The 25653-nt window shown below is 40.8% G+C and overlaps 1 protein-coding gene across 1 annotated transcript in view; it reads right to left on the bottom strand.

The window, feature by feature from the left end:
- LOC126185782 (proline-rich protein 2-like) overlaps nucleotides 1–25653 on the bottom strand; it is a 43492-nt gene that overhangs the window by 5754 nt on the left and 12085 nt on the right. Inside the window, exons 2-4 of the mRNA XM_049928158.1 lie at nucleotides 25074–25458; nucleotides 14908–15000; nucleotides 14521–14662 (exon numbers count right to left, since the gene is read on the bottom strand). Of these exons, the coding sequence (XP_049784115.1) occupies nucleotides 14521–14662; nucleotides 14908–15000; nucleotides 25074–25434 (596 nt within the window). The 5' untranslated portion in view covers nucleotides 25435–25458. The remainder of the gene's footprint in view (nucleotides 1–14520; nucleotides 14663–14907; nucleotides 15001–25073; nucleotides 25459–25653) is intronic.

The raw sequence follows: 25653 nt of genomic DNA, 5'->3' as shown, positions 1-25653 counted from the left end.
TAGCACATAAGAAGTATCCACTGTGCATGTTTCAATTTTGGTTTGTGCAAAAATGATGTGAGAAGCACGAGCACAGGAAATCGTCACGGCGTGATGCTGTCTTCAGTCTCTACCTGCTCTGGAGGCAGCGATAACACTTCGGCAGCACAGCTTGGCAGTGTTTCGGAAGGCGTGGAGGAAGTACCTCTGCTGCTGACAATGTGAACACTCACTTCAGATATGTTGTCCTGAGTACTACAAGGTTTGTCACCATTGAATATATTGAATAAGAGAATGACTAAATACAGAAGAGTTCTCTAGAAGACAGTTTCGCAGAAAGACTTAAGCACTCTTCCAGCATCTGCACATTGCAACGAGTATTCCGAAACAGTTCATTTGGCACCCAAGGTGAAGGATACAGATAGGAGGCACTGAAATGAGGGAGCTTTTGAGATATGAAAAAGGAGTTTTCAAGAAATATACAATGTTGCCCAGAGCAACTGAAGTCAACAATGGAGAAAATATACATGAGCAAATGCTGTAGTGTTGTCCAGTTTAATTACAATATTTACGAAAAAATAATTCTGTGATTTGGGGAGGGGCGGGGGAGACCCCTAAATAACAGAATTGTTACAACAGAAGTAGTAAATAAAATTAATTGACCACAGCACCCTGGTCAACTAGCAATATTCAGTGTTGTAATAGCTGTTGACTTGATGAAAAAGAAGATTTTTGTCAAGCCGATTCCATGGCTAGGAGGGCATCAGAAACCTCTGAGAGCGGCTTGCGGCAGCCAACCAACAACAGCAGCATCCCTATGCTTCACAGTATGACAGCTGGTTAGCTGAATACAGCAATGGCTACACAACAGTACAGCAAGAAATCACTCTGTCTCGTCCACACACAACAAATCAGCCGAGTTGTGCAGCTTGCCGTGCCCCCTATTAGTTGAATTGTAAGAAACCCCAACCTGAGATTTCTTTTCAATTTGGTGTGTGAAATTATACATAAACACTTTTCTATGTTGTGCAGTGTTGTAAAAATTGCCTAATGATAATTCTGTGTGATTTCACAGGCATACTGTTGTTCTTTACTAAAAGCTCTTCACCACAGGAAAGATAAAGGCAAATATAACAGTTTTATTTGCTAAACTAGAAGAGTTGTCAAACAGTAGTACAGCTCAAATGAAGCAGTTAAAAAATTAGACAGGATATTAAACAATATTACAACACAAGGACAGACCTCAGAAGAAATATCTACAAAAATAGACTCTGCAAATAGTAAAATTGCCAATATAGACATAACATTAGTCAAATTACATAAGGAGTTACAAACTGAAATACATAAACAATGTGATTTAGTCCAGAAGGAGGTAACAGGACAATTCAAAGAAGTTTAAAGTAAAATAACAAATACAGAGGAAGAATCCGCACAGGAATTCGAAGATACACATAACCAAATCTCAGTGACATGACACTAAGAAGAAGTACTAGAGCAGAACAGAGATTCTGATGATGTAATTGGTGGTACAAACACTTCAGCTAGTTTGGAGGAACACCTACAACAAGTAGATGAGTCAGAGGTACATGAGAAACTTTAATTCACTGACATTAACACAAATTCTTTGGATGATACCATAGCATGCCAGAAGGAATTAATAAAGTTCAAACCAGATGGGTCTGTACATCCCGTTGAATTTTTAAAGCAATTTAAGGATGTATTACCCAAAGTCTGGGCAGATATGACTAAAATGAACTTTTATTCTTAAACATTTACAACAGGAAGTGATATATTAGAGTGCCAAATACCAGAGTACAATTCTAACTGTGTCCATTTGAAGCAGCATTTAGAAGATACTTTTTGTGTCCTAGCGAGCTTACTAAAGTCTGAATATTGTAAACCTCAGCATGAAAAATATTTGTGCTGTACTAATACTTAAGTGAAAAATTGATTTTTGATTTCAGTATGTCATCAGAGAAGTAAGCTTATTAGTAAAGATATGCACAGGTATATTGAATTTAAGCACTGCAGTAATCAGTTTAGAAATGCAAATCTGTATTCAAAGGAAGCTTTAAGCTATAACGAGTTTTCTAATGACGATTTTCGCATGAGATACAGTGAATGTCAGGAAAGTGGAACTACGTGTGGAGATACTGAAATATATACTAATTTTAAGCTTTATTTCAGCAAGCTTATGACTTTGAATGAACATATGGATGAGTTACTAAGTTATGGACATATGGTACATGCACTGACATGCCATTTACTGTTAGCTGAGAGAATAAAGTTTCATGATAGACAACACTGTGTTGTCTAAGGCATTCTATGTTCTGCAGATATACTGAATTTAATAGTGAGAATTGTACTGTTTAATGCATCACAAGAAGATAAAGATTTACAATATATTTACAGCCCAAACTCAGGAGGTTATTAGGTGAGCTTCTATTGAGTGCATGTAGAAGCACTGTGGATTTTACTTACCTGAGACAATTACTATTTATTGGTTTGTAAAAGGAAAGAATAGCAATGAGAAAATTTACTTATCAGAAGTTAACATCAAGTATAGATTTAAATGTCAGGAAGTCATTTCTGAAAGTATTTACATGGAGTGTAGACATGTATAAAAGTGAAACATGGACAATAAATAGTTTAGACAAGAAGAGAAAAGAAGCTTTCAACATGTGGTGCTGCTGAAGATTAGATGGGTAGATCACATAAGTAATGAGGAGGTACTGAATAGAACTGGATTTGTGGCACCACTTGACTAGAAGAAGGGATCAGTTGGTAGGATGTGTTCTGAGGCATCAAGGGATCACCAATTTAGTATTGGAGGGCAGCGTGGAGGGTAAAAATCATAGAGGGGGACCAAGAGATGAATACACTAAGCAGATTCAGAAGGATGTAGGTTGCAGTATGTACTGGGAGATGATGAAGCTTGCACAGGATAGAGTAGCATGGAAAGTTGCATCAAACCAGTCTCTTGACTGAAGACAACAACAACAACAACGTTATTGTGTGTTCATCTGTTTTTGTCTGCTGTAACATAGAGTTAAGTGTTAAATGTAATAGTTGGTTCAGCAGAGCATAAACTCAATACTGAGAAAAAATTTTCTCGAACACTGAAATGACAAATGAAAATTTATAGCAAGGCCTGGATTCAAGCCTCCTGCTAACTAGGCAGATGTGCTAACCACTATGCCACCCTGACAGCGTGGTTTTGACCTAATGCACGGACCATCCTAGCATGCCTCCTCCCCCAACGCAAGTGGGCTGAGGCCTGAATGGGAATTTGGGTTAAGAAGGGAGGTATGCCAGGATAGTTCGTGCAGCTGTGCAAAGCCACTTTGTGACGGTGTTCTGACTAGTGAGCAGGAGACCTAGGTTTGACTCCTGGCCTTGGTACACATTTTCATTCATCACTTTAGTCTGCATGTACACATCACAGGTGTTTAAGACTTCAAAAGAACTCTGGAACTAGTTTCATTTCATAAAAATAAATTTCACTTCTTGCTCGCAACCAGATGAAAGATATTCATGTAAAGATGTTGTTCAGGCAGTTAACATGGAAAGAGTATCACTGCGCGCACTTCAATTTTGGTTTGTGCAGTGATGGTGTAAGAAGTTACTTTGGTGTAATTGCTTGGTGGTGTTTTGGAAGGCACCTCCGTTGACAAAGTAAACACCCAAAAACAGTCAATAGAAACTGTTGACAAATGTCACTCTCTTATGGGCTGTTCCAAGACCCACTTCAGCTATGTTGTTCGAGTAATGAGGCAGTTGTCCCCACAGACTGAATATACTGAATGTGAAAACAACTAAATACCGAAGATTTCTCTAAACAGCAGTGACATCATTTTGTAGTGAGTCGGGATTGTTGTGAGCTCTCTTACAGCCCTTGACCCCATGCAGCTGGAAACGAAGTTAGTTGGTTGGTTGGTTGGATTAAAGAAGGGAGAACGGAACCAAACTATGAGGTCATCAGCCCCTTGGTCTGAATAAAACAATGCCCCAAGTGTGAGAATAAAACAAAAGAGACTGACAACTCAAAACGGAATGAAAGGAAAAATCACAAGTACGATGAAAGGCAACAAGCATGTAAATGGACAAAAGGGGACAAGAAAACCACAGAAATGCAATAAACTGGATGAAGAGATTAAAACAACAAAGCAGATTACCATGGATGGCTGACCATGAGAATAAAAAGGAGAAGCCATCCACTCTGCAACACATTAAAACCTCCATCCTAGAAGCACTAGGGTGGAGGACACAGAGCAACATAGGACATGCACTAAAACTTAGATCAAATGATAAAACCCACCCTCACGAATAAAACGTAGAACTAAATCAGCCAATGAGTCGTCGTCAGATAAAATTAGCGGCAACGAATCCAGTAACCCAAGATTTTGTCGGTGGGCATTCAATGTGGGACAGTGTACCAGAACGTGGGCTACTGTCAACCGGGCGCTGCATCGACACTCAGGTGGGTCTTCATGGCGCAGAAGGTAACCGTGGGTCGCCCAAGCGAGGCCAATACTGAGCCGGCAGAGGACAACTAATTCCCTGCGAGAGGCCTGCATGGAAGACTTCCACACATTCGTAGTCTTCTTAATGACACGCAGTTTGTTGTGTATACTGTTATGCCATTCTGTCTTCCAAAGCCGGAAAACCCTACAGCGTAAGTCAGAATGCAGGTCACATTCAGAGATGCCCATCTCCAAAAGTTGTTTCTGCATAGCCTATTTGGCAAGCTTGTCGGCAAGTTCATTGCCTGGGATGCCGACGTGTCCTTGGGTCCACACAAACACCACTGAACGACGGGACTGGTCCAGGGCATATATGGACTCCTGGATGGACACTACTGAAGGATGGTGAGGGCAGCATTGGTCAATAGCTTGTAGGCTGCTCAAGTAGTCAGTACACAGAAGAAACAATTCCCTGGGGCATGAACGGATATACTGAAGTGCATGAGAGATGGCCACCAGCTCTGCAGTGAATACACTGCAGCCATCGGGCAAGAAATGCTGTTCAAAATGGCCTCTGTGGATGTAGGCGAAGCCAATATGACCATCAGCCGTCGAGCTGTCGGTGTACACCACTTCAGAGCCCCAGAATACGTCAAGAATCGAAAGGAAGTGACAGCAGAGAGTGGCAGGCGTAACTGAGTCCTTAGGGTCATGCGAAAGGTCCAGACGAATCTGCGGCCTAGGTGTACACCATGGAGGTGTATGCAGACTGACCTGGATGGGAGGTGGTAAAGGGAAGGACTCCAGTTCAGACAGAAGGGATCGCACGCGAACTGCAATCGTTAGCTCTCACCTGGGAAGCCGATGCGGGAGACGAACTGCCGTGAGTGGAAAAAGGACACTGTAATTCAAATGCTCAGGAGAACTATGAATGTGTGCAACATAACTGGCGAGCAGTTGTGCACGTCGCATATGCAATGCAGGGACCCCGGCCTCCACCAGGACACTGATCATTGGACTCTTTCTAAAAGCTCCTGTCGCTAGACGAATGCCACAGTGGTGCACTCGATCGAGTACACACAATGCTGAGGGTGCCGCCAAACATGAACTAGACTCCCATAGTCAAGGCGGGACTGAACAAGGGTCCTGTAGAGCTGAAGCAGCTAGAGCGATCTGCACCCCAGTTGGTGTTGCTCAGGCAGCGGAGGTCACTGAGGTGCTGCCAGCACTTCCATTTAAGCTGATGAAAGTGAGGCAGCCAAGTCAATTAGGCGTAAAAAACCAGTTCTAAGAATCGATATGTCTCCACTACAGTGAGTGGATCGTCATGAACGTAAATTTCTGGTTCCCGATGAATGGTACGACACCGACAGAAGTGCACGACACATGACTTAGAGGCTGAAAACTGGAAGTTGTGGCTGGAAGCCCATGGCTGCACCTTGTGGATGGCTCCCTGTAGACACCACTCAGCAACACCAGTACTTGTGGAGCAGTACGAAATGCAGAAGTCGTCTGCATACAGAGAGGGTGAGATGGATGGCCCTACAGCTGCTGCTAGACTGTTAATGGCCACTAAAAATAGTGATACACTCAATACAGAGCCCTGCAGGACCCTGTTCTCCTGCATATGGGAAGGGGGGGGGGACCTATGGGAGGCACTAACTTGGTCACAGAACGTATGGAGGGACAGGAAATTCTGGATAAAAATCGGGAGCAGGCCTCTGAGACCCCACCTGTATAATGTGGCAAGGATATGGTAAAGCCATCTGGTGCCATACGCTTTGCATGGATAAAAAAAGATGGCAACAAGGTGTTGGCCTCTAGAAAAGGCTGTTCGGATGGCAAACTTGAGGGATACATGATTATCAGTGGTACAACGCCCCTTGCGGAAGTTGCCCTGGCGTGGAGCCAGAAGGCCAGATGACTAGGACCCAAACCAACCACAGACACTCCATATGTTCCAGCAGCTTACGAAACAACATTTGTGAGGCTGATAGCTATCCACATCAAGTGGGTTTTTACCGGGTTTGAGCACTGGAACGATGGTGCTCTCTCACCACTGCAATGGAAATACGCCATCGCACCAGGTCTCTTTGAAGATGATGAGGAGATGGTGCTTGTAATCAGACGAGAGATGTTTAATCATCTGACTGAAGATCCGATCTGGCCCAGGAGCTGTGTCAGGGCAATGTGCAAGTGCGCTGAGGAGCTCCCACTCCATAATGGGGTGTTATAGGGTTCACAGTGGCCTGTAGTGAACAAGAGGACTTTCCTGTCCATCCGCCGTTTGGGGGTGCAAAAGGCTGGGGGGCAGTTTTCCAATGCAGAGCCTCGAGCATAGTGCTCAGCAAAGTGCTCATCAATCGCATTTGCGTCGGTACATAGCACGCCATTGATGGTAATGCCACGGACACCTGTTGGGGTCTGGTACCAAAAAAGATGTCTGATCTTCGTCCAGACTTGGGAAGGTGACATATGGCACCCAATGGTCGACATGTACCTATACAAACACTCCTGTTTCTGTCATTTTATATGCTGGCTTACATGGGCACAGAGCCACTTAAAGGCTATCAGATGCTCTAGGGAAGAGTGCAACTTATGTCACCGGAGAGCTCGCTGATACTCCGTAATTGCCTCAGCGACTTCCGATGACCACCAAGGGACTGTCTTTCGCCAGGGGCACCCTGCAGAGTGAGGGATCACATTTTCTTCTGCAGGAACGATTGTGGTGAACACCTGCTCAACCATCACATCCATGTTACCATGTGGGGGGGGGGGGGGTCAATGGTGACATCAGAGGTGAAATTTGCCCAGTCCACCTTGTTTAAAGCTCATCTGGGCAGGCATCCGTGGGCATGATGTCGAGGCAGTGACAGGAAGATGGGGAAGTGGTCACTACTACACAGGTCGTCATATGCTCTCCAGTGGATAGATGGGAGAAGTCCTGGGCTGCAAATTGATAAATCAATAGCCGAGTAACTACCTCGAGCCACACTGACGTGTGGCGGTCCCAGTATTTAAGAGGCAGAGGTCGAATTGAGACAGTATAGTTTTGACATCTCTGTCTCAGCCAGTAAGCACAGTGTCACCCCACAAGGGGGTTATGGGCGTTAAAATCTCCCAGAAGTAGGAAAGGTTTAGGGAGTTGATCGATCAGTGCAACTTCCTAGCAAGATGAGCCAAAAAAAGACTTCCACTTCTCTGGCTCAGAAGGGGGGATTGAAATCCCCGATGGTTGGGGGGCTGTTGCTCCCGAAGCTGGTGGTGTGGGAGCAACAGTGAGGGAAGTGCTCCCCACCATCAAGGGGGCAGGTGTAGTCTCCCGGTTCGGAGGTGACAGGAATTCAAGGAACTGATGGGGCGACAACTGTTATAGCGGCGGTGTATGAAGTAGTCATAACCACAAGATGTAGGCGCTCAAATTTTCTCTTAGCCTCATTTGTAGGTCAGTCAGTCCAGGGTCTTATACTCCACGATTTTCCTCTCTTTCTACAAAATCCTGCACTCTGGTGAGCAAGGTGAATGATGCTATCTGCAGTTGACACTGATGGGAGGCTGGGCACATGGAGTACTGGTATGCGACGGACGTCCACAATCTCAACAGGTGGGACTGGAAATACAGCGCGAAGACATATGGCCGAACTTCCAGCACTTAAAGCACCGAATCAGGGGAGGGATATATGGCTTGACGTCACAGCGGTCACCATCACCTTGACCTTCTCAGGCAATGTGTGACCCTCGAACGCCAAGACAGGGTGTATATGTGGACAAGGAAAAAAAATTCCCGGATTTTTCCCGGATTTCCCGGTTAAAAATACACTTTCTCCTGGATGACAGTATATTTTCCCTTATCAATCCTTTGAATGGTTGTGGTTTTATACACGGGCGTACAATTTCACGGCACTTTAGAAAACGAAACTCAGGTAAAAAGACACGTTTTGGAAATATCTTTGATGTGCAGCAACTTGTACGCTGCGAATTTTCGTATTACGAAAGCATACATTGGAATTCCACCAAACACCGCATGTTACTTTCCAAATCATTGAAATCGATTTCGAAGCGCTTTTGTAGGTCGTTCGTAGCTCATGTCACGTGATCTCGCCAGCCGATGACAGCGGATATTCGGAGCATAGGACACGTGATGTAGTGAGCCAACAGCAACATCACTGTTAAGTAGCACGAACTCACAAACAGGGAAAGTTAATAGTTTAATATACATAGTGTTGCTACACGAAACGCAAAGCTTTCACATATAATATTGGTCTCAAGCTGCAAGAGAAGCTAGGCTTTCGCATATACTGTTGATGTTTTTTACGCTTGTTACACCTTAAGATATATCGCACAAATGTGCCAGTAAAATTTTTAATAATGACATAAATGTCTGATCTTCAGGGTTCGAAAGTCTTCTAAATGGCTCGTCATCAAAGAATTGATTTTTAATTGAGAGTCAAACGCTCTGTGATTTAATAAATTCCTGGTACATTCTTGCACATAACTCAACTTACGTAAAAGGATATTTACTTTGAAAGTAACGCTTTTCAAACCAATATTTGCAATATTTTCGCGCGACCTGTTAGAAATAGGTTCGTTTCAGCAGTTGCCAGAGAGCGCAGATCACAGACGACACCGCGCGCTTCCGCAGCTACAATGACGTAGGAAGCCCGTATTTACGTACGTGTAAAACATTGAAAGATCATACATTATATCATAAAAGAAACAAGACATCAGAGGATGCTGCAAGAGCATCTGAATTTCGTGAACCATATAAAAATGTGCACATTTAAAGTGCATACTTAAAGTGCACATTCGAGTGTCCAGATTCCCAATTAAGTAGACCTCGACCTGATGTTAAGCTTTTCAGTGTGGTTTTCGGGGTGTAAATTTTCTTGGAGCACCAGTACTGTATTATATATCATGTTTGGTTCTTTATTATAGCATAATGCCGTACGTGCTAGAAAATGAAAACGTGCCCTTGAAATACAGCGAACAGTTGAAACGAGCCCTGTGGATTTAAACGTTTTGTTCCAAATACATTGACTGCCTCTGCCGAAAAGGTTAACAAAAGTCAAATTTCTTTAGCCAAACAGACAAAAATAAATTCATTGTTCCGCAAGGCGATTAATGCTTGACTGTCACAAAGGCGGAAATAAAATAAAATCTGAAACTAATGACATATTTCAGCCTTCCGTAAATATGATTGTGTGTTTTAATTCACTTGATAGCTCGCGGCCACAGATATCCATTTTGTTCTCATTTGACCTGAGAGTAAACGAAGGGGAAACAGCAAAATCACTAAATGTAAACACTGCTCACGTGGAGACTACCCACTGTTAACTGAGACTGCTCTGCGCATCAGCCCCGGGTCTACGACATTTGCGAACCGGGTCAATACCAAAAAAAAAATCTAATTTTCAAAATATGTTTACCTTGTAGCGCGCATCTTTCTGAAAAGTTTGAAACATAAAACAAATATATTTGAGGAAATGTAAGACATATTATTTGGTCTTACGTATGCCAAAGTGCAGTGCCACGCCTCTTCCTAAAGCATTTTTCTACCCCACGTCCAAACTATATTCAGGAGAGTGGACACTGAAATGCCCTGTGGTGCCTCTCCTGCTCCCAGGAGGCCGGTTTGACAGCCTACCCCTCTTTAAAAAAAATCTCGCAATTAATAGCGGATGGGATTCAAATGGTTCAAATGGCTCTAAGCACTATGGGACTTAACATCTGAGGTCATCAGTCCCCTAGAACTTAGAACTCCTTAAACCTAACTAACGTAAGGACTTCACACACATCCACGCTCGAGGCAGGATTCGAACCTGCGACCATAGCAGTCGCGCGGTTCCGGACTGAAGCGCCTAGAACCGCTCTGCCACCACGGCCGGCGCGGATGGGATTATCTGTAATCGAGAGAGCAAGAACTCTTCAGAAAACGTGAACTCTTTATTGCCTATTAGTTAATAACTTGCTGTTTTGTGTGACATAAAATTAAATACAGGATATATAAAACCAATACTGATAAGAGATAAGCAAGAAATTACACATTTCTTCAAACCTTAGCTCCTAGCATTTTTTTCTCTCTAATCTTGCTACAGCTTTACATGGCGAGCTTTCCTTTCTACGAAAGAATCTATTACATCATCAAAGTTCGTCAAACGTTTTGCTACATGAAAAATCGAAATGTCGTTATCTAATACTGAAATATCTGTTAATACAAAAATACCCAAGACCGGTGTGGTTTCTCGAGCTGTCTATTTTGTCACTGTCTGCTAGATACTACAAAATAGGCCTTTCTAATATGGCAGCAATTTTGTAACACACCAAATAAACAAGACTGTTTTTGCACAAATGGTCATTTTCATAAAACGACAGATAATAATCCAATAATTACCAATATCAAATGCCTATTAGGCCTACTACAAGCGAAAAGCTTTATGTTAGGGAATAGTTTCACATTTCATTCATATGCACCAGGTTCTCAAGTACGAGATCGAAAAGTAGTATTACGAAATTTTTATATAAATTCTTCCATAATTTGTGTGGTGTCCCCGTTTCTTCTCCTTCCTCGTTCTAACAAACAATCTTGTCATCACCAATTCTGTAGCTATTTCTGCCACTGTCAAAATTTGTTCACCGATTAACTTCACTAACCCTGCCAGAATCACAGGTTTAGTTATCCCACGATTGTTCTCCAGTTAGGCGTTGTTACATGTTCGTACAACACGTTATTTCCAGAACAGAACTTAGCGACTGCTAGCTGGGGACTGTACTACTGGTCCTTGCTATTGTAGCGATCTGGCCAAAACCTTTCTGTCAAAATTTCATTTTCTTGGATACACTGAGAAGATAATACGTAATCTTTCTCACCTGTTATTCCTGTCAGTCGCTTATTTCCATTTTGGTAGTCTGAATCTATGGATGCTGATCTTTCGCAAACCCAATCAACCACATAATCAGACAGCGATTTGCATTCATACGTTCGGCTTTACTCCCTCAGTTCGTATTGCCCCGTCCCCTTTCTGGTCTGCGGAAAGTTTATTTCTAGATGTGACGAGGATTCTCTTGACAGAGACATCACGTACATTATACATGCATTCAGAAGTCAACTTATGATTCTTTCAGAAATCAACTTAAAATGTGTTAAAAAATGTTCAAAAACCAACAGGGAAGCGTTTAAAAATCATATGAATAATCGATAGGCAAACTTGCGCTGGATGCTAGGTGCTTTGTGAAACAAGTTTTTTTCCTCAAGAATATGAATTTTACGCCCCCTTTCCCTGGTAGCATCTAGCTGCTTGCTGCGACTGCTTGCACAGCCAACAGCCACATTCTTGTTGCCAGAAGTGAGAGAATCTACTACTCAAACGTGACTCAACTGTGCATGCACATGAGCCCGCGCGTAACTGCTAAAACAAATCGAATGTAAAAAGTTGCGACTTCACGCTCATTGGAGGCAATTTGTTGTTATGAAGCACTGCATAGTACTCCTTAAGCCTTTGACACATTTTCAATTGGCAGACGCTTGCATGAGCAACGTGTGTCGTCGTCGTATATGGCGCATTTACTTTGCAATTTAAGTTATTTTCGTTTTTTTCTCTCATTTATGTTTTATTGTTGAAGTATTATTCTGCAGTAGCGGGATACAGTAATATCCTTTGTTAGAGTATCGGTTCTTACCAGTCAAAATTACAAAAATTTAACTAAAAACTAAAACAATGAAAATTTCCCGGAATTCTAAAAATATCCCGGGTTTTTCCTAGTTTTCTCCTGGATGAAAAAATTCCTGGGTTTTTCCCGGATCTCCTGGTTGTCCCGGGTCATATACACCCTGCAAGACGAAGGTACTGGTGGCAACATGGTTATCCCTCGGACCCCGATGGATGCCCCAGACGAAATGAACATCTCACCGCTCTAAATTGGTGCGCAGCTCATCATCAGACTGCAAAAGAAGGTCCCTGTGGCATATAATACCTTGGACCATATTTAAGCTCTTATGGGGCATGATGGTAACAGAAACATCCGCCAACTTGCCACAAGTGAGTAATGTCAGTGACTGGGCAGAGGATGCTGTTTTTATCAAAACTGACCCAGAGCGCATTTTGGACAAGCCCTCCACCTACCCTAACTTGTCCTCCATATGCTCCACAAAAAACTGAGGCTACATGGACATGAAAGATTCCCCATCAGCTCTCATACTTGAGGTACCGGAGCAAATAAGCTTCACTGCCATCCTTAGTCTGGTGTTCCTCCCATGGTGTGACCAGGAAGGGGAATGACTTGGGGTCATATTTCTTAGCACTGAAGTTAGACTTTGCCCACTTACAGGCTGCTGGCGGCGTACCTCCAGCAAGAGATGACGTACTACACTTCATGGCGTGTCATCCACCCTGATGCCACCCACTCCGACCAGGGGCCCTCCCCACAGGTGCCATCCAGCCGCAGCAAAGGCCACCTGGCAGGATGGCCATTGCCAGGAGTCCTGATGCCCCAGGGTGATGGGCATCTACTCCTTGACATACGTGGGAAGTTAATGGCGCAGGCATCAGCAGAGCGATCCTTGCATTGTCAGATGGCTACAACAAACACAGTACATGGCAGCCCCACCAGAACGGACTGGCTACTGTGCTGGATATGAGGTGCAAAGAAGTCCATGGTCAACATCGGCACAGAAAGTGACACTGCATAGTGCATGGTGGAAAACGCACCCCGGAAGGTGTCCTCACCGAAGAGATGGAGAATGAGCGGGACTGCAATGCAACGATGTGACAGTGGGCTATAGATCTCTATGCACGATGGACACGATGCACCATGTAAGGCACCCTTCCCCAATTGGCTCACTCTTTGGGAAAATTTTGAAAAATGAAGGTGAAACCCTACTGGGGACTATCACATAAAGGCCGAAACGTGTGAGACTCATTTTAGTCGCCTGTTACGACAGGCGGGAAATACTGCGGGCCTATTCTAACCCCCAGTCGCATGGCACAACCAGTGGCACAGCACTGCAGGTCCACAGCTTCAAGAAAGCATGAGAAGGCAACTGTAAACCTTAAATCTTCAGTAAGGTAAAAGTGGTCTTTAATAACATCAGATAACAGATAAAATGAGAAGTGAGAACTGAGTTATACGTGTAATCAGAGTTTTCTTTGGAGCAAGGGACAAATGTCCATTGAAATTAACAGGAAAATGCAGCCCACATACAGGTAAAAATGTCTCGGCTTAAGAAGTTTGAGGTGGTGGTATGTGAGTGCACAAAAGGCCGTGAAGACTTGCACGACACTTAGCATTCTGAGAGGTTGCATTTGTCACTGAATGACAACAACATTTCCTGCATGGATGAAATTGTGAAATAGATTAGTGTGTACAACTCGAGTACATTTCCAATTGGGAGGAAGTGCCGAGGCATCCTCAATGTGGTCAAAGTGGTTATTCTCCATGACAACGCCAGTCCACATGTGGCAGTCATGAACGCTGACAAGCTCCAGTCATTTCACTGAGAAAGTTTGGACCACACTCCATACAATCTGGAATCTCAGCCCTAGTCATTTCCAAGTTTTCGGTCTGCTGCAGAAGTTCCTGCCAGGACAGTCCCTTATATGCAATGAAGCAGCCAACACAGAAGTCCGATGGTTGTTACGCTGTCAGTTGGATAAACTCTACCACAGAGGCACCTCAAATTTAGTACTGTGGGGGGACAAATATCTGAACCAGTATGGAAAAATAGACTAAAGTATGTACAACATAATGTACACTTGTAATTAGCTGTAAGTACCTCCTTTCAGTTAATAAGAAATAGTGGAAAAGACTTTCTAATTTGCCATCTTATTGGCTTCATCAATACGTAAAATGATATTGGTAGGACATCTCTAACACACATTACATAAATTTTCTGCCCCTAACTTTTCTATTACTTTTCCTGAAAGGGTGGTAAGCAATACCACATTTTATAAAGCTAAAAGCAAGTTCACACCAACCAAGACTAACACATTTTCTTTTCCAATTACACAATAATGGTAGCTCAGGACTTTTCTGGTAACTGTGCTTGCAAAAATGTGAAGGACTTTGGTTATTTCACACTTACCCAAGAAGGCAAAGAATAATACAAGCGATGTGAGCCCCAGCCTGGTTTTCAGTGACCGTGCTGGTTTTAATGTCTGAATGGCACATAGGACACCGCACTCTGCAAGGTTTTGGTCCTACTGCCACAGGTCCATTAACGAACACTGTCAATTAAAAAAAAATTTTTTTAGAACAAACAAGGAACAAGAGCAAGACAAATGCATAAAGGTTGATAATACAAGTATATTAAAATGTAACACAAAAGTTGCATTATCTACATTTTTAAACAACTTCTGGGAACAAACTTTGTAAGTCGTGCAAAAAAGCAGTAAGGTTGTTTTTGATATTCCATATCTGAAGTTATGTCTTGATAAATGATGCGCTGTCTTGAAATAAATGAATAAATTACCTGCTGTTGTTACTGATGTCTGCTGGGGTGCGGGAGGCTGAGGTGGTGGCATGTTCGTTTGTGGAATGGAATGTGGCTCACCACTTGGAATAACTGGGAAGAGAGAAATCCTTTATTTCAAACAAGAATAGAACATGCAACATCAAAACATCACTCCAGGTTATTTGAGAGTTGTAACATGCATTACATTGAGAATTAGCTTTTCCCATTAGTGTAGGTAACAAAAATTCCACAGTTAGCACTCTATGCAGTCTGGAATTTTTATAAGAGTTCTCGTTGTCCTGGCTGCTGCAGTTCCTCTCACTAAAATGTGAGAAAACATAGTTTGTACAATTCTGTACAGTAAATGGTGTAACACCATTGATGAAAATATACTATGAGCAGAAGTCTGTTGCTAAGGCAGAATATTCAAAATTTCAGGGTGTGTGCACTGATGAGAAATTGAACTGAAAGAAACACATCAATGATCTGCTGAAACAGTTAGGTTCAGCTACTTATGATATTGGGATTATTGCAAATTTTGGTAATAGACATATCAGTAAATTAGCCTACTATGCCTATTTTCATTCACTGCTTTCACATGGCGTCATATTTTGGGTCAAATCATTGTTAAGAGAGAAAGCATTCTTTGCACAAAAGCATGTAATCAGAATAATAGCTGGAGCTCACCCAAGATCACCTTCAAGACATTTGTTTTAGGAACTTAGGATATTCACAGTACCTTTGCAATACGTACATTCACTTATGAAATTTGTCATTAATAACCCAACCCAATTCAAAAATAACAGCAAAGTGCATAGCCACAACACAATAAGAAAGGATGATCTTTACTATTCTGGATTAAATCACACTTTGGCACAGAAAGTGGTGGGCTCTGCTGCCACAAAAATATTTGGCCATTTGTCAAATAGTTTAAAAGTCTGACAGATAGTCAACAAACATTTAAAAGCAAATTAAAAGAATTTCTGAATGACAACTCCTATTACTCAATAGACGAATTTTTAGATATGAAGTAGTAACCGAAAAAAAAAGAATTATTTTGTGTAAAGAAAACTTATGTTAAAGTGACATGTTTCACATCATTACGAAAAGTTGTATTCGTGATATATGGAACAAGGATTAATGTTATGCATGTATTTATGTATGTATGTATCTGCCCACTACTTATCTCTTAACTTCAATATTCTCAACAAATGTAAACATCTTGTCTTAGCTTGAGACTGTCAGAATAATTGCTATGCAGCAGTTTTACAGTACACGATAATGTGAGATATGTTTGTGCTACACATATAGATTGAAAGCCTAGTGGGATTATGAGTTGTCATAATGTCAGAAACTCTATCTGTTAATTCCAAAATCTTCTGTAACTTCCTATTCTGACAAACATTTATATCACAATTCTTCAGCAGCAGACAAGGACAAGGCAAACAGTTCAACCATCATTTCACAGTGAAGTATTCCAATAATGTAGAGTATGTATATAATACATAAAATAATAATACTTATAAGAGCAATGAAATAAATGTGCTATCAACCCAAGCATTCCTTTTGAACATCCAATTTACATTAACAAGCATGATCTTCTGAAGGCAGTAGGACTTTGCCTTTCACCAATCTGAGCACCCATTCACCTACTCATTTAGAAGAGGTCTAGAATCATAGCTGTACTGTTGATCCACCCCTCCAGGTTAATTTTCCAAACAAAACTTGAGATTAAGTGACAGAAACTAGCCAGATTAGTCATTACCTGAACAACAGATTTCATGATTATGGTCTGACACTCATGACATTGTAACATAATAAGAAGCAGACAATTTCTATATACTATGTGACAATGAACAAAGTTACATATATGCCTAATCACAAAATAATGAACAGAAACAGAAGCTCTTTATCTTCCTACAAACGTGAAAGGTTTATATATAATTTTACCACTAATGGGCTACATTATAAAAGAACCACTGAAGAGCATGTATAGCTCTTACAGGGATGGAATTTTACCTTCATAACAGAAAGCATATCGCCAAAGTTAAAATATGTGTTGCAAGAACAAAACTAGCCTCAGAAAAGGGGAACGTAACATTGAGCATCCTGTAGGAGCGTACATAATATTCCAATGACTGGTAACAAGTGTGCTAATCAAGGATAAAAACCTCAACATTACTAAACTTAGATCAGATGGTAATCAAACAGGTCAGTAACTGAGTCACAGCTAACAGTTTAAGCCTTTATCTTCCAAAGCCTTTTATTATGCAATTTCAAAGAAGAAGAAAAACAGCATTTTTGCATCAGAACTAATCATTATTAATCACAGAATAAATGAAACACTGAGTGAAGAAACACTTAGGGGTCCAGCCGAGTGACTAGTTAAAATGGAGTCAACACGTAGACAAACTTGCCAAGAAATTGAGTTTAGCATGTTCTGACTTTAGAAGTGTATCTTGTTTGAGTTCCAGCTTATACCATCTATTTTCAATTCCTGTTATCTTACCAAATCGTTTTGTGGGAAAGTGCACCCAAAATACTTTTTCAGCAGAAACTAGCTCTGGGAATATTATGTAGACAATTCAGTTCTAGCTGAGGCTTCATTTAACAATGGGAAGGCCAGGATGGAATAACAACAATATTATGGAAAGGACAGATTTCCTGCTCACCCTATAGGGGAGACATTTAATTGCAGCTAGGCACAGTGGAAAGACTGCTATACATTTTAGCCTTTGGCCAAAGGGCCTTTTCCTGAAGTAGGAAAACACACAAAAACACACACACACACACACACACACACACACACACACACACACACACACACACACACCCCCTACCTATGCCCAATATCTGTATCATGAACGAGGAACACGTTTGGTGGCACTATCTCTGAGAGGCTGCTTAAATTTGCGCGTACAATGGCCTGATTGGTTACTGTCAACACTAATTAATTCTGAAATGGCGCAACACATCGAACTTTTTTCCTTAATTATTATTTCTCAGCACAAGCTACCCAGCAACACCCTTAAAAGTTTTTCCGATTGTTTCTGACCGTCCTGTATACAGCAAAAATACTGCACCATTACTTAGGGTATTTAAAGTGGGGAACACACAAAATGAAGCACATATACAGAATTATGTCCCAGGTAATAGTGCAGCGGTGCAACAGAACAGACCAGAGCAGAGCTGCGCATCGGGCAGCTGCCGCGGTGCTGCTTCGCGTTCAGGTTTAGTGGGGCAGAGAGCAGTGCAGCAGATGGCAGGCTCGCTTCACTGCGTGGATGGCAAATGTGCAAGCTGGCTGATCTGCAACCTTCCTCAAATGATTTTAAGAAACTATTTGGTAAAGAAAAAAAAAATGAATCTTTCACATCTCATAGCCTTAATCGTCAGCTTTTGGTGAACTGCTTATCATTTTGTTGATCATCATAGATACTGTGCTATTACAGGATTACGTGAACTACTGTGAGAATTACGATAAGTTTGCATTGAAAAATAGGAGTCACTACGAATTTCTGTTTGGGGCACATTAGGTCATACGTTTTAATGTATGAAATGTAGCTAACATAATGAATTATTTTTTAAACTTAGAAGGATATTGCCAACTATTGCCACTCTTGAGAAAATAGGTCATATGTAAAGTGCTTCATCCTGAACGCATGTGCCAGTAAAAAAGCCAGAATGAAATATTTGTGACATTCCTTGTATCTCGAACAGTTTGAGATACTGAAACGAGATTTTGGCAAATGATAGTACACAATAAGAATATTTTGCCATCTGAGTAACAGGCAAAACTTCCACATATAACCAATATTCAAGCAACCACAGATTTTTCCAATGGAATAATGTCATTTATACAGGCAATCGATAGCTGATGAAACAAGAATTGTTATAGGTTCCTAGAAAGCATTGTGGAGTCAACTACGAAAGTATTACGGGATTACCTCCAGCCACTCCACATATGAGTGCCTTCTTCCAAATACTGTTATATAACATACAGAACTTTCCAAACGAAGTCAGTGATGTTGACGGAAAACACATTCATCTTAAATGCCCAGAAAATTCTGATCCAATGGTTTACAGTTATAGAAATTCTCATTCAATCTACTACAAGCAGCTGCAGATCCTCAGGAAATATTCATTATAACTGATGTTGGGGGACATGGGAAGGAAAGTGAAGGTAGTACATTTTATTTTTCTAATGTGTTTAGCTTGTTGCATGAAGGGGAGCTTAATATCCTGCCAAACTGTCGACTACCAAAGACATAATTTGTGTTGCTTTTTGTATTCACTGAAGATGAGGCATATCCATAGTTGCAGCATTTTGTGAAACCTTATAGTCGATGGGTTTTAGATCCATGGAATGAATATTTTAACAAATGCTTTTCCACAACATGGTGATTAACTGAATGTCCTTTTGGAATAATGAGCACAAAGTGGAGCACATTCTGGAAGCCAATAGAAACTTCACCACAACATTATCATTGACCTACACTGACCTCTGAATGTTGATGAGCAACATACAGTAGACATCAAGCATTCTATGCAAAGCATTTATTGGAGAGGATGAAATTCTAATAGACCTTCAAATGAACCTGTCCAAAAAGAGATGGTTTTGAAAAATTTTTCTCACATAATATCCAAAATTTTCATGTTGTTCTCAGCTATTCTATTTCAACTTTATTATCGATTCTCATTTTAAGACAATGAAAGAAATAAGAGATTAATGAAATGTATCCTGTACTTGCGGTCTGTACTTCTGCTGTCACCTCATCACATAACTTGTCCTGAACGAATCAGTTGTAATGATAGTCATTTTGTTGGCTCCATAAAGGATGCCGAGTAAAAACAACTGCTATCAAAGCTTTCACTGATGCCCTTTTCTCAACAGTACAACAAAAGAAACCCAAGTGTCAGCAACAGTACTGCCTCTGCACCTGCAGCAACAGACGAATGCTGCCACTGGAGTTGCCCGTATGCAGCTAGGCTCATTTGAATACTCTGGTCACTGTGCTCAGAAACAAATGTTTGATTCACTCAGCACTTCTCTGTGCCACTCTGCTCTGCACTGCACTGCTGTGCTTGCAGTGCTACTATGATCAAGTGCACTGACCAGCACTTGTTTGTTTTGACAGTGCTGCTCTGCTTGCTGCGCTGCTCTGGTCAAGGCACAACACTCCACTATAACTGCAGCCTAAGAAGAAGGTGCGGCCAAACTTTTAGAAACCATTTCTCACACATAGAGGAAGAAAATACATTGTATGACCATGGACCCGGAAAAGCTTTACTTCCCTGTTAGAGCTCAGTTTCTGCAACCGTAGAACATATTATCCACCTACTTTGAAATGAAGCCTTCTCCATGAACAGCACACTAGCACTAAGGCAAAGCTTGGCTCACAGTCGAATGAATCTTAAGCAGAAGTGTATCTGCACATGAAAATCAGTTGCTGATAGTGCTGTAAATGAAATGGATAAAGCAGCTTCTCCTGTAGCACTCCCCAGACAGTCACATGGTCAACATTACATGTTGCAGCTAAATGTCACATTGAACCCAGCCTCCTCCAGCTGATGCGTCGTCATCCTTTTATGTCCCCCCACTCATCAGTAGTAGGTGTAAACATCCCACACTCCTTACAACACTGGTCAATTGCTTCAAATATTCTCCTGACACAACATTTTTGTTCTGGAAATCTCTCTGTGGTGTCACTGCCAGACACCACACTTGCTAGGTGGAAGCTTTAAATCGACCGCGGTCCATTAGTACATGTCGGACCCGCGTGTCGCCACTGTCAGTAACTGCAGACCGAGCGCCACCACACGGCAGGTCTAGAAAGACGGACTAGCACTCGCCCCAGTTGTACGACGACTTTGCTAGCGACTACACTGACGAAGTCTTTCTCTCATTTGCCGAGAGACAGTTAGAATAGCCTTCAGCTAAGTCCATGGCTACGACCTAGCAAGGTGCCATTAACCATTTCTGGAGAGAGTCTCACTTGTATAATCAATAATACTGTATACAAATGATGGATTAAAAGTTAAGTATCACATCAGCTACGTACTTTTCTTTAGAGCATTAATTACGTATCCTGTTCCAGAATTCACGCCAGTCGGGGTGAGTTGACGCGTGCCCTTTCGGTAACCTCACCTTGTGTCTAGTTTGTCTTGTCTAGACACAACACTCTCCTAATACAAATATGAAACACCACAGCCATTAACATCTGATAATCCTTATAGCCACCTCCACATTTGAATACTGCACTGTACTGGAAGCTAAGTTCACAATGAACACCAACCAGTTGATGCTATGTGTTTGATACCAGTAATGCAATGAAAATAGTCACATGTCAGCACAAACAATGAAGAGTGTAACATGTCAACATTATCTTTCTTCAACTGGAAAAAACAAAGCACTACAACTTACTGTACACTCTAATCAAATGTAACCAAGAGGATTACTTGAACATTTCATTTAAGGAAAGCTTTAAGTAATGCTGGTACCTTCTATTTCTGCATTTTTTTCCCATGATTAATGTGGTTATGAAAAGAAGTAGAAAATGAAGTGATTATGGACCCATCTCCATATAAAACATTTTTTTTTTAATTCTATTTGCAAGGAACGCTTCCTGAATGTCTGGCCATATCTGTTTTTATACTCTGTATTTACGCACTACTGGAACTTCGTGTAGGACTCATGGTGTACAGGCGGCATGGCTACTAATCCAAAGTTCCTTGATCCTGAGTTTGATACCAGTCACAGCTTAGAATCTGAATAAACAACCATCACATATGATGATACGAGAAGTCACCCTCATTCTGCAAATGGCCAAGGTTGTCAAAACAGCAGGGAGGAGAGGTTAGAGCTTCAGGGCACCATCTTGCCCTGGAGGTGGGAACTACTTCTAAAGGTGTAACTATCAGAAATAATCAACTGCATTAGGCTGCAGAAGGCAATTGAAACCACTATGTTGAAATACAATGTGTGTCCACAGGGCAAACAGTCTTCTAAAAAATCTTTATCAACATTTCTTTGGAAATAATTCTGCAGACAATGTAGTTCCCCACTTGAATTTTCAGGTGGTAAATGCCAAAAGGAAAAAACTAAAGCTAACATTGTATGAACTGGAGCATGGAATGTTAGAAGTCTTAATGTTGTTGGAAAGAATCTAAAGAAAGATGAGCAATCCAAAGTTATAAAGTCAGGGAAATATAATGGAAAGTGGACAGGTATTTTTGGTCAGATGATTACAAGATAAATCGACAATGTCTAGGAGTGATGTACAAATGGTGGTTTCTTTATGAATATAATGTAGGTATCAGGGTGAATCACTATGAGCAACAGAGTCACCAAATTATTATTCTGAGGACTTGAACAAATCCAACAACTATCATCGCTGTAAAGGATTGCTTGCAAACATCATGAACTGATGAAAACGAAAGAGAATGGAGGGAATGGAAACTGAGGTAGCTCAACAATACGGGCAGAGTGAAAAATGAGACTGGAGAAAGGCCTTTGAAGTTATGCCACAGGTATCAAATGGTTGCAGTGAACTCAACCTCCCGAAATCACAGCAAAAGAAAAAATACTTGGTAAACAACAGGTGATGCAGTTGTAGATATCAACTTGAACAAATCATGGTCAGTTGGTTGTTTCATGTCCCATGTATCATTTTTATGGTCAATCATAATAATGTGCAATACATCGTTTTACATTCACGCAACACATATACTTGTAAATATGGCTACAAACTGCTAAATTACAAGCTTTTTTTTATCCAGATTTGAGTTGGTAATTTCTATCCACTGCCTTTTTCAGATTACAAAAATAGAAATTATTCTATGGAATAGCGGAAATTGTCAAGGATACAATGTTCATTTGGTTTCAAATTTAATTTTGTTATCTCTCAGACCTGTCTAACATTTTATATCACTGGATAAGATATCCAAAAATTTTGTTGCAGCGTTGTGCTAAAGACAACCTTACAATGGAGTAATAATGTCAGTTGTTTTTTTTTTCTAGTATTGTAATTATGCACATCATAGTTCCTTTTGAACTGTAGTGGATTACTTACAACAAACTTCATGAGAGATTAAATATAGTGTGAAGCAGTAGTCAAAATGTTTAGCTCCTTAAGCTAAGATCTAGAAGATGATCATTGGTTAGTACCACATAATATTCTTTCAGCAGATGTTGGAGCAATGGAGACATCTTTCTTAAAGATGATGTTACTGCAGAACATGTTTCCATATAACATTATTGAATGAAAATACACAAAATATGTCGACTTAACTGATTAGCCCTTCCCCCACATTTACAATGATTCAAAGTGCAAATGTGTGTCATCCACAAAACTAATTAATTCTGATTGTTATTTGCATTTTTAAAAACAATAGTGGACTACAGACAGAGTCTTATGGGACTTCATGAGTGATTAGTGGTAAGACAAAGATTTAGAAATGAAAATCTTGAAACGAAATTCTTGATCATAAATCACACCCATAACTGAGTAGTAATAAGCAATAGGCTTAAATTCATGGCAATAAAGAAAACAAAGTGTTAATAAAATAGGAACACTAAAAATTTACGACACACTGATATGAAGTCTCAGACTTTCCTGCAATAAGTGATAAATGGCTTAGTGTCAAAGAAATGGAATGTAATAAAGAAGGAAAACAGAGGCAAAGAAGACATGGATAACACAAAAACATTTGAGTTTATGGGTAAAAGAAGAAAATGTAAGACTCATAAAAATGGGGCATCAAGACAGAAGTGTCTGTTGCTGAGAAACAAAATTAACAGGAAGTGCAAAGAGGGTACACAATGAATGAGAGAAACCTGTAAATATACTGAAATAGTTATGATTAAGAAAAACTGGCGCAGTGTACAGGATGATTAAATGTAACTTTTGAGAATTAAAAAGTATAGCTGTTAAACTACAAGATACAGATAGAGATTTGGATTAAATGCAGAAGAAAGGATATCCATACTGCAGGAATATGTTGAAAATTAATATGATGTATGAAACTGTCCCTAAGTGCGACATTAGAGGAGCATATTCACATGAATGAAATAAGTGACCCAGAAAGGCAGGTCAGAATAACAAGAAGGAAAACTGAGAGGACAGAAATTAGTTTGATTTGAGAAGGTGAAAATTTACCAGAGAAGTAATGTCGATGTTGTGCTTACTACTCGGGGCAGACTGAAGAAAAATCAAATACCTTCAAGGTATTTGTAAACCTAGAGAAAATATTAAACAATATAAGGTTAAATAAGATATTCACATGCCTTACAAGACTGGTGTTGAAGTGCAACGACAGACAAATAATCAACAACCTCTGAGTGAGAGCAATAAGAGTGAAATATAAAGACAGACAAGTTCGTATTAAGAAGAGTGTCAGGAAGAGGGGAAATGTTATTACAACTGTTTGTTTTATTATATATTCACACAGGGAACATCTCACAATGATATAGGATTTATCATCATAATACTCATTTTTATTCGTTTTCTTTGTAAGTCAAAAATGCAAACACCCACAGAATATGTAAGTATGCTTTTCTGAAGATAGGCCAGTTGTTCGGCTGTGATCTTGATGAAGGAACCTGAAATTATTTAGAAAAACCACAGAATCCTAAACCAAAATGGTTGGGCACAGCAAAATCCATCATGCCGAATATGAGAACAGTGTATTAACAACTGTTCTGTCTCATTTGGTAGGTCCCTATTGTGCGGAGTTATCTGAACTACAAACAATCTGCTCTAGAACCATTAAACTGGAACACTGAAAAAGCGATGACCAAAATTGACAGGAAATTCTGGAACAGGAATAAATGTGCAACGGATGATATGCTAAGGTTTGCAGATGACAAGCCCTTCTGGCTGGATATAAGGATGATGCAGAAAATTCTGTTGAAATGAATGGACAAAATACTTAGCACAGAATATGACTTAAGGATAAACAAAGCAATAACAAACTTAACGTCCAGATTTGCAAGCATCCAAAATGACATTGGCAATGTTCTACAAAGCTAACAGGCTCTGTTTCAAAACTAAATGATTCATGTTGACTGTAACATAGTTGGGAACTTGTAACAAATGGCAAGAGTAACAAATGCCATGAAGTACTGAAAATGAAACACTATTAAAGAACATAATACAAATCGTCGACATAAAAGGCTTACTTACATCCCTGAGGCTGCTGCACAGGATATGGCGGCTGTGTTTGTGTTCCCACTGGGGGATATGGCATCTGTTGTCCAGCTGGTGGGTAAGGCATCTGTTGTCCTGCAGGGGGGTACGGCATCTGAGAACTTGCTGCTGGGTAAGGCGGCTGTGCCACAGCTGGTGGATAAGACATCTGTGCCGCTGTCGGCGGGTAGGGCAACTGCTGTGGTGGGTAGGGTGCGTGTCCACCCTGACGTGCTTCATGTACTGGAGGTGGATACACAGACATTGCTTGATCATATGACGGTGGAGGTGGGTGGCCCTGAAATTCATTGCCTTCAAACTCTGGCATTGGTGCTGATGGTGCAGAGGCTTTATTCATCTTTCTGCAAGTTGTTCTTAATCACTGCAAACAAAAAAATAGACCACTTTGTGAAACCTTTTACATTCATGGCATGAGCAAGAAATTAAAAAGAATCTTCACTTTCTCTCATGACTGTGTTTTATAAATAAATCATTAATATAAATCTGTGGAACAATTTTGAAATGACAATTCCAGACGCGATTCTTCATATTTACCTTTCATGAATTCCCCTCTGCT

This window comes from Schistocerca cancellata, chromosome 1, assembly GCF_023864275.1.
Source record: "Schistocerca cancellata isolate TAMUIC-IGC-003103 chromosome 1, iqSchCanc2.1, whole genome shotgun sequence".
NCBI lineage: Eukaryota > Metazoa > Arthropoda > Insecta > Orthoptera > Acrididae > Schistocerca > Schistocerca cancellata.
The sequence above is the reverse complement of the archived record's forward strand: the minus strand, read 5'-3'. Positions and strand labels throughout refer to the sequence as shown.